The sequence below is a fragment of the Meriones unguiculatus genome, chromosome 3, assembly GCF_030254825.1.
Source record: "Meriones unguiculatus strain TT.TT164.6M chromosome 3, Bangor_MerUng_6.1, whole genome shotgun sequence".
Lineage (NCBI taxonomy): Eukaryota > Metazoa > Chordata > Mammalia > Rodentia > Muridae > Meriones > Meriones unguiculatus.
Window position 1 is genome coordinate 121,411,782 of NC_083351.1, and position 17,688 is coordinate 121,429,469.

Here is a 17,688-nt window from a genome sequence, read left to right on the forward strand (position 1 = left end):
TAAAGTGTAACACACTGAGGATGTAGTCTCCAGGAAGTAGAAGTCTTTAATGTTTTTTAATTATTTTATTTTTCATACATATAAATGTTTTGCTATACATATATCTGTGTACCATGTTTGTGAATGATGGAAGCCAGATGAAGGCATCAGATCCTCTGGGACTGGAGCCATCTTCCCAAACCCCATTAGTGTTTTCTTTTTGAGACAAGGTTTCATTATATAGTCCAGACTAGCTTTGAGCTCTTGCCTCAGCTGGCAGTAGGCATAAAATACACAGCAGCACCAAAAGGATTAAAATAGTTAAGAATAAATATAAGGGCATGGATGAGATGGCTCAGTTAATAAATGAGTGCCAGGCAAGCCTGAGGACCTGAGCTCAAATTTCTACAATTCACATAAAAAAAAAAAAAAAGGTTTAGTAGCATAAGCCTGTAATCCCAGCATTAGAGAGGCAGGGCTTGTTTGGCCATTGATGAGTGCCAGATTCAGTGAGAGAGCTTCTCAAAAGTAAATAGGGAGGCAGGCGCACACTTGTGATCCCAGAACTGGGGAGGGAGGGGCTGGTGGATCTCTGTGAGTTTGAGGCCAGCTTGGTCTACAAAGCGAATCCAGAACAGCCAATGTTACATAGAGAAACCCTACCTCAAAAAAATAAAACAAAAACAAAAGTAAACTGGATAGCAGCTGAGGTCACCAGAAGTCAAGTCCAGTCTGGTTCCATACACTCTACATGTTGGAATGGCCCCCACTCCCTAATCCCTCCATGAACACACAAAGAACAAAACTGGGCTACTGAGGTGGCTCAACAGGTTAAGTCATATGCCTCAAACTAAGTTCAATACCACGATCCACACAGAGGAGAAAACTGATGTCTAAAGGTTGTTCTCTGACCTCAAGCATGTACTATATTGCCCATGCATGCACACAAACAAAAACAAACAAACAAAGGCCTGGAGTAGTTATCCAGCACAAAATGGACCCGTTTTTATTTCATTTTGTTATTTTTGTCTTATTCTTTGATTAGAGAAGAAAGAAGTGAGAAAATGAAGTTGGGTGGGTACAGAGGTGGGGAAGATATTGCTAAGAGTTGGAGAAGGTGAAAAAAATCATCAAAATATTTTGCATGAAACAATTTAAATATCCCGAATATTCAAGCTGGAACATGTTAGGATCTAACTACTACTCAAAGTGTTCTACAGATTCAGTGAGATACTTATCAAAATTCCAATGACTTTTTGCAGGAATTAAAAAATCCATTTTAAAATTCACATGACTCTAACAGGAACCCCAATAGCCAAACCACCTTTTAAATGGACAAAGCATTTAAAAATAAATAATTTTTTTAAAAAATGGATAAAAGACCAGATATTTATCTTGATTAGACAAATGAATAGCAACAGAGCCTATGAAAATGTGAAAAAAAAATCTACTTATCATAGGAGAAATACAAATCAAAAAGCACAATGAGGTATTTTCTCACATCTACTAGAATGACTATTGTAAAAAACAAGTGGTAGAGGCAGCTTTTGGAAATTCTCTAAGATATTAAAACTATCATTTGATCTAGCAACCCACTTTTGACCCATCAATCCCACTTCTGAGGAACACCCAGGGCGTTACTTATATATTCTGCACTATTAACAAAAGCCAAGAGGTAGAAACAACCCAAACTGTTCACCAAGAGAGGAATGAAAAGATGTGGCATATCTATTCAGAAGCATAAGAAAAGGAAAGAAATTCTGTATAGTTGCAATATGGATGAATTTTAAGGATGCTATGTAGGTGAAAAAAGCCAAACATAAGACAATGGATATTATATTATTCAACTAATATATCTGTAGTTCTCTAGAAATATCTAGATGTGTTAAAATTCATAGAAAGACAAAGTAAAATGGGGATTTACAGGAACTCTGGGGAAAGAAAGATGAAAAAGGTCTGGAAATATGTTTTACAACAAGGTAAATATATTTAATGCTACTAAACTACATCTTTAAAATGACTGAAATGACAACTTTTGACCATCTAAATAAAGTTCTACTCTCACACCAATGTAAATTTGTTATAAAGTAGCAAAGCAATTGAGTATTTAGTATTCAGCTATAAAAATGTATGAAAAATCCAACATAAGATATCTAAATATGAAAACAAAATACTTTATCAAATAAGTAAGCATGCTGGACAGAAATGGAAGGAAATTTGGGTGCTAAAAGCTATAAGCTAATATGCTATTCTGATTATGCCTGCTGGACCCCAGAGTCGGAAACTGTTCTACTTAAGGCACTAGATCTTCACACTGCTACCGTTATGCAAGGGGATGAAGACAAAAATGCAAATCAATGTCCTACTTCCTTCCAGGGAATTTTACTATCCCCTCCTCCACCCCAAATAGGTGAAAAAACAAACCCAAACTCCAAACTGACCAGAAACGTTTGTTTATCAATGTAGCTGCAGTAATATCCTTTGCCAGCTGCTAGTGTCACAAAAGCCTACTACACTTTCTGGCATGCTAGTTCTAAGAGACTGAGTAGTTGAGGAATGGTTAAAACCCTAAAACTGTTACTTTTAGCTTCACCAGAGCTCCAAATCTAGGGTTTGTTTGTTCGTAGTGAATTTGTATAAATGACATTTTCTGCACTGCAGAGATATGAAAAAATTGAAAAGCCTTTTTTCACCCCCATTGGGATGGCATGTGATAGATAACAGGGTCTTACTACTAGCCTGGAACTCACTATGTAAATCAGGCTAACCTGGAACTCCCAAAGAACTGGCAGCCTCCTTCTCTAAGCACTGGAAATAAAGGTGCATGTTATAAGCTTTTACGAGAGAACCATTAAGAAAACTTTCCCTGTCTTAGTCCTGGGTAAAGAAAAGAAAAACCTTAACTATAAGACAACCCCCTTGGAAACCACTTTTGAACTAACATGTAAATAAACAGTAAGTTAGCTTAATATTAACCTTACACTGGCATTATTTTACGAGCTACAAACTATCTTCCCTGAAACGCTGCAGATGCAGTTCCAACCAACCAGAGAGCTCAAAAACCAATTATGAAAGCCTCAATTCCCATAAAGAAGTTAAGATGAAGAGAAGTTGGCTGAATGTTAACTACATTAAAAAAATAAAAGTATCAAATCTAAGATCAAGATCAAAAATAATGGGATAGGGTCAGCCAAGATGGCACAGTGAACATAAGTACTTTCACCAAACTGGACAATATAAATTCTAACCCTGGGATCCACATGGTAGAAGAACTGATTCCCATTAAGAAGACCATCTGACTGACCTCTAAACAGGCACAAATAATTAGACCATCTGACTGACCTCTAACAGGCACAAATAATTAAGTGTAATTTTAAAACTCAGATGGTTGGGTGTGATAACACACATCCTTAATCCAGAACTAAGAAGGCAGAGACAGGAGGATCTCTGTGAGCTCAATACCAAATGGTCTATGTATCAAGCTTCAGGACAGCCAGTACTACATAAAGAGACCTTGTCTCAAGCCCAAAAAATTTAAATTAAAAAACACTCATGGCTAAAGAAGGAGTGCCATGTATTCAAGGACAGCATCGGACATTATTTCAAAGCTGGTCTTGGGAGTTATATAAATAAGATACAGTCTTAAAAAAAAAACAAAAACAAACAACAACAAACAAAAAAAGGCCAGTGAACTTTTAAAGAAATCAAGCAAAACTTTCAGAAATGCAATATATAAAAATTGCAATTAGAAACTCAGGTTGATATAGCTGAATATATTTCAGGATGAAATAGTGAAATGGAAAATATCTACAATTACTCAGAATGTATAAAAGCAGAGAGATTTTAAAAAACCACTATCCTGGAGGACAGAACAAAAGAATGTTAATTTAACCATTTGGCATCAGAAATAGAGAAAAACAGTACTAAAAAGAATGACAGAAGAGTCCCCCAAATTTACAATAACAATCTTTAGATTTAGGAGCCCTAACAATTCCCAGGCAGGAGTAAACACAGTAGAATTCATGTTAACATACCTCAAAGAAAAACAGCAATCACTGAAGTAAATGAGAAGCTCTCTAAGGCACAGGAAAAACTCTTGTTAACAAGAGACTGAAAATTACTGCAGCTTGAGTGTAGCATACTCAAGATGTTCTGCGATTGGGTAGTTTTCCATTGCTATAGAAAAGTGTGTGTGGGGGGACACTTTAGTGAAGATGAATGACTGCTAAGCAAATAAAGGTGGAAGGCCAATTTAAACAACTGATTGTAGAAGATAAGAACTGTGCCCAGCAATAACGATATGGACTATACTACAGCCCCAAAATCTGTATTTAAAGTCCTTGTAACTACTAAATAACTGAACAGTTCAAAAAATAAAGTATTAGTCATCCTAATATAAAGTGCTTTATAACCGAATGCACAAAAATCATGTATTTTACCATTCTCAAACACTGACATTTATTCAGGGAATGAGGGCTATTCACACCGATGAAAAAGAGAAAAACAGCTCAGTGGGTAAAGGTGCTAGTCTGACCATCTGAGTTCAATTCTCAGGTCCTACACAATGGAAGCAGAGTTCAATCTGTTTCTTTCTCTGACTCTAAAAAGTTTGTAACTAAGTTTCTTTGCTATTTATTCATTCAAAACACATTTACATGCCTGACACCACTTTCTCTGGTTTTACACATATTCTGCTTTAGCAGTGGATCACCAAACATGAGCATGATAACCAGACTTATACACCAAATCTTTATTCCTTTCCTGAGCCCCATTTGTAAACACCTAAGAAATAATGGTTAACACTGATAAGAATTGTGAATTACTTTACAAATAATATTGACTCTTCAAAAAATTATTAAAGTGGAGAAGCCTCCTGGGATGCTGATACTGCTGTTTAAATGAAGGCTACATAAGTGTGCTTATTTCAACCTTTTTTTTTTTTTTTTTTTTTTTTAAGATTTTGATAAGGTTTCTCTGTTTAGCCTTGGCTGTCCTGGAACTCTGGATCCACCTACCTCTACTTCCTGAGCACTGGGGTTAAAGGCATGCACCACCATCTAAAAGTATTTTTAAATATTTATTTTATTTTGGTTTGTTTGAGACAAGGTTTCTCTGTGTAGCTCTGGCTATCCTGGTACTTGCTTTGTAGACCAGGCTGGCTTTGAACTCGGAAATCCACCTGCCTTTACCTCCAGAGTGCTGAGATTAAGGCATGTGTCACCATGGCTGGCCCTATTTTTATTATATTTTAAGACTTATATTTTAAAAAGAATTTATGTGTATGAGTGTTGCCTGAAGAGGCCAGACGATAGCACTGGATCCCCTGGAACTAGAGTTTGAGATGGTTCTAAGCCACATACAATGTGGGTCTGGGAACTGAATTCAGGTCCTCTGTAAGTGCTTTTAACTGCTGAGCCATCTCTCCAGTCCCCTTTTTATTTACTTGTGTGTGCACACGGCACACCAGTTATGTGTATCTTAGCCAGAATAGGGTTTTGGATCTCCTGGAGGTGGACTTCTAGGCAGTTGTAGAGAGCTGATATGGCTCACCTGCTGAGCCATCTCTCTAGACTTCCACAAAAATGTTTCTATGGAGGTCTGGTGGCTCACACCAGTAATCTCAGCCCTTTGAAGGTTGAGGCAGCAGAACTATCTTGTTTGAAGGTAGCTGGACTAGTTGGTGAGTTCTAGGTCAACCTAGACCACAGAACAAACTGTTTCCAAATAAAGTAATACTTTTAGTCAGATCTTCCCATTTCCCATTTTAGCATTTCATGAAATGACTAGAATGGTGGCTGGAAAGATAGCTTAGCTATTAAGAACACCTGATATTCTTCCAGAGGATCCAGCTTTGGTTTCCCACACTTGCATCACATAGCTTATCACTACACTGTAACTCAAGTTCCAGGGAGTCCACCAGCCCTGCATAGCAGTGTCACACACACACTTTGATCTGAGTTGTTTGTTTTTCAAGACAGGGTTTCTCTGTGTAATAGCCCTAGCAGTCATGTACCTGCCTTGCACTCACAGAGATCCACCTGCCTCTGTCTCACAAGCACTGGGATTAAATGCGTGCACCTAGCCCTGCCATACTCTTGAGTCTTAAAAGGAAAATAATTACTGTTACCATAGCACACCTATTTGTATGAAGCTACATCTGTTTCTACTTTTGAACACAATGTACTCTTTGAGAGCACACACCAGTATCATATACCCCTTCAAACGTCTTTTAACATACAGAATATTCAAAGAAACAAAAAGCATAATGTTTATTTTATTAATTTGATCTCTATGTATTAAGAGCTTCACAGGGCTTTATTATACTAAATGACATACTCTTTGAAAAACGACCTTAATCCTGGGCCCTAATAGAGTGGTGACATGAACAATTTATGGATAAGAACAGTGTTAACCTTTTTAACTTTTACTAGATTAAAAATATAATTCCAACACTGCTAGTTATTACATTTCTAAGCCCAAGGACTCTCTTATTTTAGCCCATGACATTTCTTAGTAATAATGTAGCTGACTGTGTGAGAAAACACACATTCCTTTATCTTAAGTAGTCTATATTCTATATATTCTAACTCATCTATATAAACATAGCTCTATCTTTTAAAGTCTTTAATTATCTGCCTATCCTATTTTATTTTTCCAAGTCCTTCTTAATAATTTCTTACAAGATGTCCTACCTTAAAACAAAAAAAAAAAAAAAACAAAAAAAACAAAAAAAAAAACAAACCAAACTAGGGCTGGAGAGATGACTCAGCTGTTAAAGGCTAGGCTCACCACCAAAAACATAACACATTTGTTTATTTGTTTATTTATATAAGTGCTCTATCTGCATGTACACATGCATGCCAGAAGAGGGCATCAGATTCCAGTACAGATGGTTTGCGCCACCATGTGGTTGCTGGGAATTGAACTCAGAACCTCTGGAAAAGCCGACAGCACTCTGTTGAGCCATCTTTCCAGCCCTATCCTAACTACTCATTTCACTACAACCATTAAGATCCCTTTATAAGTTACTTTTAAAAACCTGAAATTTCCAGAAATCCTAAGTCTGGAATTATATATTAAGTCTATTAAAATTAATTTAATGGTTCTGATTTTTTAAAAAATTCATTAATATAACCTCTTTTATCTCTACTCAAAAGGTTACAGCCATATAAACATGGGGAATGTGGATATAGCTTAGTTGTGGGGAACTAGCTTACACAACAGGATTTATATGAAATTTAGTAACTTAATTCAACATTACTGCAAGAGGGATGCAAATCTGTTGAGACAGGATCTCCCTTTGTAGATCAAGTTGGTCTTGAATTTACTCAGGCTAGGCTCAAGCACTGGGATCACAACTGTACACCATCATATCCAACTCAAGAAAAAAGTTAATTTTTGTATGATTTAGCTACAGAAAATTTATTGAACTTTTTCTGGTTCTTCTTTTGTGTGTGTTTGTGAGATGACCTGGCCAATACACTAAAGAAATGGGGCTGAGATTCAAATTTAAGTTTAACTAGTTCTCAATTCAAATACTTTTAGATAGTACGCCACCATAAAGGAAAAGCATACCTACCCATACACTTCAACATTCCATACAGGATTATTCTGGCTAACTATAAGTTCGCTCCTAAATACTATTACTAGAGATTAAACTCTAGGCCTTGGACATGCTATGTGTCCCAGGCCTTTTGACCCACTCCGTAGACTAGAAGTCAAAAATAGGAAATTGCAGAAGTCTAGGAGTGGGAGGGACTTTCTTATTTCAAACTCATACATTTAAGATATGCCTCCTTGTGTCTCTGATTCAGCAGTAGAACTAGAACACAGAAACTGAAAAAAAAAAAGCCAGTAAAATTCCATCTTCATGATCGGTTTCAAAACCCATTCACCTGTTTTTTCTTTACCTTCCCATGAGTGATTTTAGTCATCATGCCTTACAAGTGTTACTTTTAAGACACTATATCTACATTCAAGTAAAAAGTATAAAAGAAAAAGCAAAAACCTAAACTCACTGGCTAATCAGCCTATGGAAGGTGATCATTTGCCTGCCCAAATTATTTTAGTGATCTAAGACACTTATTTTGAAACATGTCCCAAAGATATCTCAAAATCATGCTTTCTCTTGACAAGAGTTTTTTTTTTTAAATCATTTTTATTCTATGTACACTGGTTGTTTGACTGCATATACCTCTTTGTGAGAGTGTCAGATCCCCTGGACAGGAGTTTACAGACAGTTGTGAGCTGCCATGTGAGTGTTGGGAATTGAAGCTGGGTCCTCTGGAAGAGCAGCCAATGCTCTTAGCCATTGAGCCATCTCTCCAGCCTTGACTAGAAATTCTTTTCTTTTCTTTTTGGCTTTTGTTTTTTCAAGACAAGGGGTTTCTCTGTGTAGCCTCGGCTGTCATGGGTTCACTTTGTAGATCAGGCTGGCCTCAAACTCAGAGATCCACCTGCCTCTGCCTCCCAGAGTGCTGGGATTATTAGGTGTGCACCCCCACACGCAGCTGACTAGAAACCCTTAAGTAGGTACAATGAGTCAGTGTTAGACTGTTAATACTTGGAGGACGAGGCAGTAGTTTTGTGAGAGTCTAAATAAAAGGAGTAATTATTTCACACATTTGTATGACCTTTACATTCTTCAGATTCAATAAATATTGGTAAGAATGGGAAAAATGTTGCCAAGTGATTATTTTAAATAGCAACTTTATTGAAGGTAGAGTAACAATCAGATAGCAATGCTACCAAAAGTTACATCTAGAAAAATAAAACTAGCTTAAATACCAGCTAAAGATTTAAGTTATCCAGAGAATTGACAAGTAACTTGACCAAATATGAAAATTACAAGATATGGTCAAGGTTTATTTCAAGAATAAGTAAAGAGAAAATAGCTGCTTAAAACACTGAAAGAAATGGTTATTTTTCTACTCAATGGAGAATATAAATTATTTATTTTTCATTACATATTTGTATATCCCAAGTACTGCTGGGAGTGATGGAACATGCCTTTAATCCCAGCACTTAAGAGGCAGAAGTAGGAGTTTCTCTGTGAATTCCAGGCAAAACAGGGCAACATGGTGAGACCTTTTCTCAAAAAACTAAGACAAAAAACTCTCTTGAGTATGATGAGAAACTCACTGTAAGAGGGTGAAAGGATGATGTCTGTTATGTAAATATCAGAGCTTTCCCACCCTAATAAAAAATTATCTGAAGTCACAAGACAGCTCAGCAGGTAAGGGCATTTGCCCTATTAACCTAATGACTCTTTCATGCCCAAAGTACATGACGGAGGGAGAAAACTGACTCCTGAAAGCTAGAATCTCATTTCCACAGATGTGCTGGACATACTCTCCCTGCCCCCATGCATGAGACAGTGTACAATAATAAATAAAAAAGGATTATGCTAGCTAGTTAAACTGAATGTGGCTCTAATAGAACACTGCAGGTTGAGGCAAAGGAATCAGTAGTTCACGGTTAGGTCACACAGTAAATTCAAGGTTAGCCCAAGATGAGACCCCATCATAAAAGATTAAATAAATAAAAATAAAAGAGAATCCAGGTGCGGTGGCACACGCCTGTAATTCCAGCATTTGAGGAGGCAGAGGCAGGAGCACCTCTGTGAGTTTGAGGCCAACCTGGTCTACAAAGGAAGTCAGGACTGCCAAGGCTACAAAGAAGGTAATCAGCTTGGTGTGATAGCAATGCCTATAATCCCAACACCTGGAAGGTGGAAGCAAGAAGACCTAGAGTTCAAAGTTAAGAGTGAGGCCAGCATGGTCTACGAGTTTATCTTTAAAATATACAGACAGACACACATATATACACACACACATTATTTTATTCATTTTTTTAAGTGTATGGATTTTTTTTCTTTGTTTTATCCTTGACTGTGCTCTCCCTAAGTCTTTTTTTTCCCTTTTTTTGTAAAGTTTGGTGTGTCTAATAGTGAACCATATCAAACACAAGAGTTCTCCAACTAAGCTCACTTTCTGCCATGAAGCCATTTTGGTTATTGTCCAGGGGAGAACCTGCTTTGTCTTGTGCCTCCATCCATAAACTAAACATCTTATCAGAAGTATATATAAATGCATACAAATGAACATTTCACAAATTTTCCCAATAGGAAGCAAATCTTCAAAAAACAAGTGGCATTGTAGGTTTTTACTAGTCCTTAAAAAAAAAAATCCATAAAACAGAAAAAAACAGAAAGTGGGACTTTGCAGGAGAAAGACTGAATAAATGCTCAACACAGAGAAATGCTTAATATGGGGGTTAGAGAGATGGCTCAGAGCTTAAGAGCATGGGCTGCCCTTCCACAGATCTTGAGTTCAATTCCCAGCCACCATATGGTGGCTCATAACCATCTAGAATGAGATCCGGTACCTTCTTCTGGCGTGCAGGCTTACCTGCAGGCAGAATAAATAAATCTTAAAAAAAAAATGCTTAATATGAATTATCACAAATGAAGACAATCTAAAAGCTATTTGGAACTTTTTTACAACTCATCATGCTAACTCTTCAGTATATCACCACTAATAGGAAAGATAGGCTGGGGATGTTTTGTGGTAGAGCAACTGCCAGCAAACATGAAGGACACAGGGTTCTGTTTCCAGCATGGAGAAAAGGTGAATGAATCTAAGGTAAATTTAATCAAATATAGTGTATATCGATGTGATTAGGAAAGCTAAGAACCAGAATTGAGATTTTGATGTTCACTCTGGGTTATCTATTGTCAGTGACAGTGAAGCATTCACCCACAAGTAAAAGACTTCCCCCAAGTTTGAGATCTTTCAAATTAAGCATATACATATGCATGCAAACTATTTCCACCTCTTAAAGTTCCATTGCAACTGTTTCTAGCCAGAACCAACAACATTGTTAGTATTAATGTTATTTATTCATCTTCCTCAAACATTAGCACTACTGGACATGAATTCTTGTTTTTAAGTACCAGTAATTTTCATAATATGTGCCTATGTAAGAGGACCGGGTGCCTTAATTAGTTTTGATGATACACGTATAGTTAACACCAAGACTAGTCTTTTCTCTTAAAGCATACATAAACAATTCAGTAACTTGGAATTATCAGTTTACTCAATCTGGGGATTCAACATTTTCACAATATTTGGATTAAAAAATGTTTAAATCTACAGAACTGCATTCTGAGGGGGGGGATTTAAAAACTGCAACCCTTCTTTTCAGTACTTAAACAGTTAAAATGCAAATCTGTCATTAAGTGAATACTAAGAAAACAAAAATGCTGTACAAGATGAACAAGAAATTTTAATAGTTATACACTGTATTTTCTAGAACACATGGTACTTGCCAACAGTAAATTTATGGCCACAGATGCCATTAGTTTTCTCATTTATCAGGGAAAAAAAGAAATTGTTTAGTTTGACTATGTTCTCTCCCTTCCCAAAAGATTTTAACACAATAGTTGAAACTCTGCTTGTTTGGTTTCAAAACTTTAAAAGGAATGTCGATGTCTGAAATATTTCAAAATTTTGATCTGATAATATAATTTCAGTCCTTTTTCTCAGCATGGTCCTCAAAAGGGTCTTACATTTACAAATTTTAACCTCTTTTAAAAGATGGGGGCATTGTATCTATTTTGATTGGCACAGATTTTTCTTTTTCAGTAAGACATAAATACCTCTTGCAGTAAATTGTATCGTAGGATTCCACAGAATCAGCTAACTTTTCTCCTTTAGAACTTTCAGCCCCCAAGTATTAACCAGTATCTCATTTTACAGAGAAGGCCATTGGAAACTCAAAAACGTATGTCCCAAAAATCATAAAATCCATGAAGATACTGTCACTCAAAATGTCTGTTTTCCAACGATCCCTTTTTAAATACGCAACTTACCTAAGGTAACGAAATAAAATCGTGATGAATCTAATCAGCTAAGATATGCGATGTAATGCATTCTTCCTGCTAAATACTCAGGAGCTGCGTGCTTATGGCTTGAACCAAGAGGCTGTCTCACTTTGATCCATAAATAAAAATTTTGTATTTTCTATAAGATTTATACAGAATTACAGCTACTTTAGCACTGACAGCTATCTGAAAGTAGAAGATTCATCTCAAGCATTACAATGACTCAGTATAGAGTCACTCGCATTTTCTCCCCCCCCCACTCCCGCCCGGCGGAAAAAGACCCCAAAGGAGACTCATTGATCCACCTGGAACCGTCCTCAAAGGTTAAAAAGACTATGCACTCATCATCAGCACCAGGGAACTTCGCACATCTTTTCCGGCCTCACAGCTAAACTATTCACAGGTGGTTGGCATAATAACATCTCTCCGTGCAAGAAAACCAAAGGGAGTGGGATGGATGCAGTGACGGGAGCAAGCTGGCAGTACGTTTGAGGGAGCAGCGGGGTAAGAGGGCCGGGGACGCAGGACCAAGGGGAAGGTGCCGACAAAGACACGTTATCTGGGCTCCGGGGGCGTCGCGGCGGAGGCCGCTGCGCCCGACACTCGGCGCTCGCTGCCAGGCCCCTCCGATCCCTCTCGCCATTCCCCAAGCCAAAGGCAGATAGGAGGTGGGGGCTGCCGGGGCGGGGACGGGGAAAACGAGGGGCCGGCGGCGGGCGGCTCGGCTCCGTTCCAAGGCCGCGGGAGGCCATTTTACCTCCGGGGCCGTCGGAGGGCCGGGCGGCCCTCCACGTCCGCAACCCTCCGAGGTCTCCCCCCGCCCGCTCCGCCAGGCGGGGGCCGGCGGGGCTGGGAAGGGCGGGTGTGGGGAGGGTGCGGGGTTCGGCCGCGCTTGCCGCGGGGCCCGGGCTCGGGGCGGTGCGGCGGGGGCGGGGGCGGCAGCGGCCGCGGGCCGTGGCGTCGGCGGGATGCCGGCCGCGGGGCGCCGAGGGAGAGGGGAGGGAGAGGGCGGGGAGCCGTTACCTATACTGGGCCGCAGCCGCCGCCGCCGCCGCCCCGCTGTGGGTGAATCCAAAGTAGTTGCCGGTCGCCATTTTGGCATCTTCCCCCAGCCGGCTGGGCACTGCGGCGGGCACGGAGAGTCGGGTCCCATGGCGGGAGGGCAGCCGTGAAGGGGTCGGGGCGCCGAGGGATGGCAAGGGAGAGAAAAAGGGCCGTGAGAAGCCGCCCTGGCCGGCCGGGCCGCGGCCGCACCGCCGTCCGCCTCCCTCCCCGCACTCCCTCACTCACTCGCACGCCCGGGTGGCGGCCGCCGCCTCCTCCCCGGAGCTGGCCCCAACCCCCGCGCCTACCCGCCGCCCGGGGCTGGGGAAGGGCAGGGCAGAAGCCTCCACGGGCCACATTAGACTCACCATAGGTGAAAGAAACTACAGGGCATATGGGAATCATGGGCTCGGGCTGCTGCTGCTGAACTCTGAACTCTCACCCGCTGCCTCCCTCCTCTGCCCCACTCCTCCTCAGCGGAGAACAGACCGCCGCCTCCGGCCGCACTGCGCAAGCGCGCCGGGGCGCTGCATCCTGGGAGATGTAGTCCTCACGGCCCGCGCCCACTCCCCCACCCCACCCCTGAGGTCTGGCGCAGAGCCCCTGAGGAGCGGGTTTCTGGGGTGCGGGCGTGGGGCTCTCTCGAGGGACTACGGGCCCGGCCTTCTCTCAAGCGATGGTGATCTGCAGCCGCCCCTGGGCGGAGGAGGAGCGCCTCGCCCGGCCGCGGGGGAGTCGGGGAGCGTGACCAGATAGAGTGACGTCTGTTGGCCTTTTCGCCGCCTTACTTTTTCACCGATTTTCTTTACTTTTGCATCTGCGTTTGTTCTTTGTGTTTTAGCCCTCCCTTCCCGTTTAATTTCCATTAGAATTTGAGCTGGCCTAATTCCTGTGGCTTGTCACTAGCCTTTGAAAAGGAGGTGGGGGGAAAAAGGGAAAAGGAGAGAAAAAGCAGAGGAAGTGCTGCATCAAGCATCTGCCCAGAGCCCTGCCTGTCACAGGAGTCACACCTCTTGCCAAGCCCACCCCTCATCCCCAGCCCCCGCCCCAACTCACATATGCCTTCAGTCTTTCAGGGTCATGTTGGCCCCCAACAAGGTGTTGGGCGTTGTAGATGCTAGGGACATGACATGTTATAGGTGCTAGTGAGCAAAACAAAATCCCTGTTCACGTGGAATTTTTATTCAGGGAAGGCTCATGAGAGACTAGAGCCAAAAAAATAGAAAATGCGGTGGGTGGTGATTGGAGCTTTAAGAATAAACAATGAAGATAAAGGGGCATTAGTGGGTTAGGGAAACCACTGGAATGAATACCCCACAGAAGTGGGGAAAAAACACCTAGGTAAATACCTGGAGGAAGGACAGTAGAGGAAAGAGCATCAAAGTCGTTCTGACCAGACTGAGTAAGGGAAGGACCAGGTCAAAGGTCCTTTTGAAAGTACCAGATATGCTGGGCATGGTGGTGCATACTACTAATCCCAGCACTGGGAGGCTGAGACAGGAGGATCCAGGCCTGTCTACACTGCAGAGGGAGACATTTTCTCAAAAAGAAAATACCTACCCATCCACTCCTACCCGTACTGCCGAAAGAGTGCCAGCTCTCTCTGGGTAGGGATCAATTCTTTAGTAGCAGTACTTGCTGCTTTCCTGTTGGTACCTCTTTATTTTCACAGACCATTTCAGTCAGCCCCTCTCCCACCCCACAGCCTTTCTGTTTCCTCCACTGCTGGGGACAGAGTGCAAGGCGCCCTGCAAAGTGCAGGCAGGACTCTGACCTGAGCTACATCTCCCTGTTTTCTTACAGTCCCATTCTTTGTTCTTGAGGCAGGGTCTTGCCGGCAGGCCTGATGACCTGGCACTTCTATACTGCTTGAGCTGGCCTCCGTTTTCCAGTAATCCTGCATCAGTCATGGGAGCTTGGGGATCAAGAGTATGTGTCACCTTACTGGGCTCAGCCCACTCCTGGACTGTCTTCTGTCGCCTTGCCTTTACCCTGCCTTCACCGAGGCGTAGGGAGGGCTCTACTCCACCTCATTCTTACCTTCTCCATGCCCATCCACCAGCCCTCTGCTGCTTATCTCTTCTTACCGTCAGATGTGAACCTTAAAATATTCAGAGTGAATCAGAATTCACCCATGAAAATCAGGCCTTTAGTCTACCTTCCTTTCAAAGCAGAAACAATGCCTCAATTCTTATTTGTGCCAACCCCCACACCTCCTACAAAGGTACAGGTTCAGAGAACCTGTCTGATTTGTCCTTTTACTCTTTTCAAAAGGGAAAATGTAGAGCATTTGGAAAAAATCAATGTCAATTGTTTTTGAGAACACTGATGTTTTCCAATTGTGTTGCTAAGGGGAAAAATCTCCTACATGCGGGGCATTAGAACTGTATTTAAAAAGTGACTTGCCTTGAACTTAGAACAAATAAGGCTCCAGACAGACTGCAGCTGCTTTCATAAACCTCACCACTATTAAGTTATTTGCACTTGCCACTATTAAGTTATTTTCTCCTCCAGTTTGGTAACTGGAGGAGAAAAGTCACGGGATAAAATTGTTGACATTCTGTTGAGGCGGATTTTCTGTTTGGCTGCTTGGCAGGATTGGGAGGATGGAGTGTGTTGACACTTTTCAAGGAGGGAGCAAAGAAGCTGGCTTTGCAGTGGTTGTCCTTAGGGGCGTGGCAGCTGTGAACTGTTGGCAATAGCACTGTTCTCAGAGGCAGGTGTAGCCTATTGCAAGTACTTTAGCTTGCTCTTACCTTAGGCAGGTGTAGCCTATTGCAAGTACTTTAGCTTGCTCTTACCTTAGCTTGCTTAGGAAAGATGTTTTAGAGCACCCTGGAATAAAACAGACCTGGATTGTTTGTTTTTGTCGGGCATGCGGGGGGGGGGGGCAGCTAACAGTGGAATGTCCTGATTAGATGTTATTAAAGCTAGAAATAACAATATCTTCGTCATATGGACCAGCGAGATGGCTCAGCAGGTAAAGGCCCTTGCCACCAAGCCTGATGACCTCAGGCAAGTACAAATTGTCCTCTGACCTCCACACAAGTGTCCACACATGTACACAGACATACACTAAATAAATAATTAAATATTCTTCACAGGACAGTACTAGGGGTTATATGGGGAAACATTTATATAAAGCAGCATCTAAACTTTTTTTTTTTTTAAAGCAAAACTGGGACCCTGAGAGATGGCTCAGCAGGGTTAAGGTGTTGCTGTACAAACATGGAATTTGACCTGAAACTCATGGAAAAGTGGAAGGAGAGAACTGACTTCACAAGATTGTCCTCTAACCTCCACATATGTCCACCACACATGTACCATGTAAAACACACACATACACACCCACACACACACCCAAAACAAGATCAGATGTTCTTTTTCAAACCAAACTGCTAGTAAGTAAATACTTCATGCAGAACATTTACCTACAATCAAAGAACCTATGGCTCCAAGCTTGAGCACTGTGTTGCAGAATACCCAGCCAGGCATCATGGTAGCATGTAATTCCCTCAGCCAACAACAGAAAACAAGATTTGACTAGAGCTGGATTTGTAACTGAGTTGGTAGAGTGCTTGCCTAAGCTGGCATGCATGAAGCCCTGGCTTCAGTCGCCATCACCATATAAACTGAGCACAGTGAACTAGCTCTGTAATATCAGCTCTGGGAAGATAGAAGCAGGAGGTTCAAGGTCATCCTTGGCTATATAGGGAGTTTGAGAGTCACTTGGGGTCCACGACATCCTGCTTCCAAAAAAAACAGCATCAGCAGCAAATAATCAAGGAAGCAAGCTGGAGAGATGGCTCATTCCATAGCATGCAAGCAAAAGACGAGAGTTTGGCTCTTCAGTACCCATGTAAAAGCTTGATGATGTGGATGTGTTTCTATGGCATACTTCTACAGTCTCGGCTCTAGGAAAGGGGAGTAGGGTGGAAGTGGGATGACAGGAAGATCTCTGGGTCCAGCCAAACAGGTGAGCTGAAGTTTCTGTAAAAACAAAAACAAACAACAAACCAACGAAAGCTAGTCTGAAAAATATTCTGAGTGTTGCAGAATATTTGATCCCATTATGAACCTTGAGATTGTGAACTGTAAAAACCCATTTCTTGTTTGGTGTGGCTCAGCCCTAGCACACACCTTTAATTCAAGAGCTTTCTGTACACAGGATTAAGTAAAGGTAACCCTAAAACAAGAGGTGGAGCAAGAGACCAGCTGACAGGGAGTAAAGAGTAGGAGGGACTTTGAGCTGAAGGGTATTTAAGACAGTGTGGACAAGGAAGGGGCTTTTGGCTTTTTTCTTCTGGGACCAAAGCCAAGTAGAAAGGCTTTTACCTTCTGGGATGTCAGCTGAGCGGGAAGATCAGCTGTGTGCTTTCTCTGCCTTACTGAGCTAGTAGGTTTTCACCCCAATATCTGTCTGGCTCCTGAGTCTTTATTGGTAAAAATCAAACAATTGAGGTTTTCTTCTTTGTAACAGCAAATGAGTGGCGAGGGCTACTAAGAAAACCATCTGACATCCCCTCTGGCTTCTATAAGCAAGCACACACATGTACATATGTGTACAGGCTCCCATAAGCACACCCAGCAAATACAAAAAGAAATGCTTGACTGGAGGCAGCTACCCATACAAGTAGGCATCTTATGTTAGGACATGGTTGAAAATGCATATCTGACTGAGGTCTGTGCTTCTCATCCTTCTCAGGATAAAGCAGACTTCTTCTAAGAATACTTAAAGACTTCCGGCTTCCCACTTTATATGGTCTTCATTCCAACCACCT

At 41.5% G+C, this 17,688-nt stretch overlaps 1 protein-coding gene across 6 annotated transcripts in view; it reads right to left on the reverse strand.

Moving 5' to 3' along the window:
• Nucleotides 1-13,465, reverse strand: part of Zfr (zinc finger RNA binding protein) — a 66,586-nt gene extending 53,121 nt beyond the window's left edge. For 2 of the 6 annotated variants that reach the window (XM_021633720.2, XM_060380449.1), the window contains exons 1-2: nucleotides 13,276-13,460; nucleotides 12,887-12,986 (exon numbers count right to left, since the gene is read on the reverse strand). In XM_021633720.2, the coding sequence (XP_021489395.1) occupies nucleotides 12,887-12,986; nucleotides 13,276-13,312 (137 nt within the window). In that variant the 5' untranslated portion in view covers nucleotides 13,313-13,460. Of the gene's footprint in view, nucleotides 1-12,886; nucleotides 13,148-13,275 lie in introns of those variants that run through there. The other 4 variants (XM_060380447.1, XM_060380448.1, XM_021633719.2 and 1 more) reach the window with 4 other exon arrangements.
• Nucleotides 13,466-17,688: the final 4,223 nt, after the last annotated feature.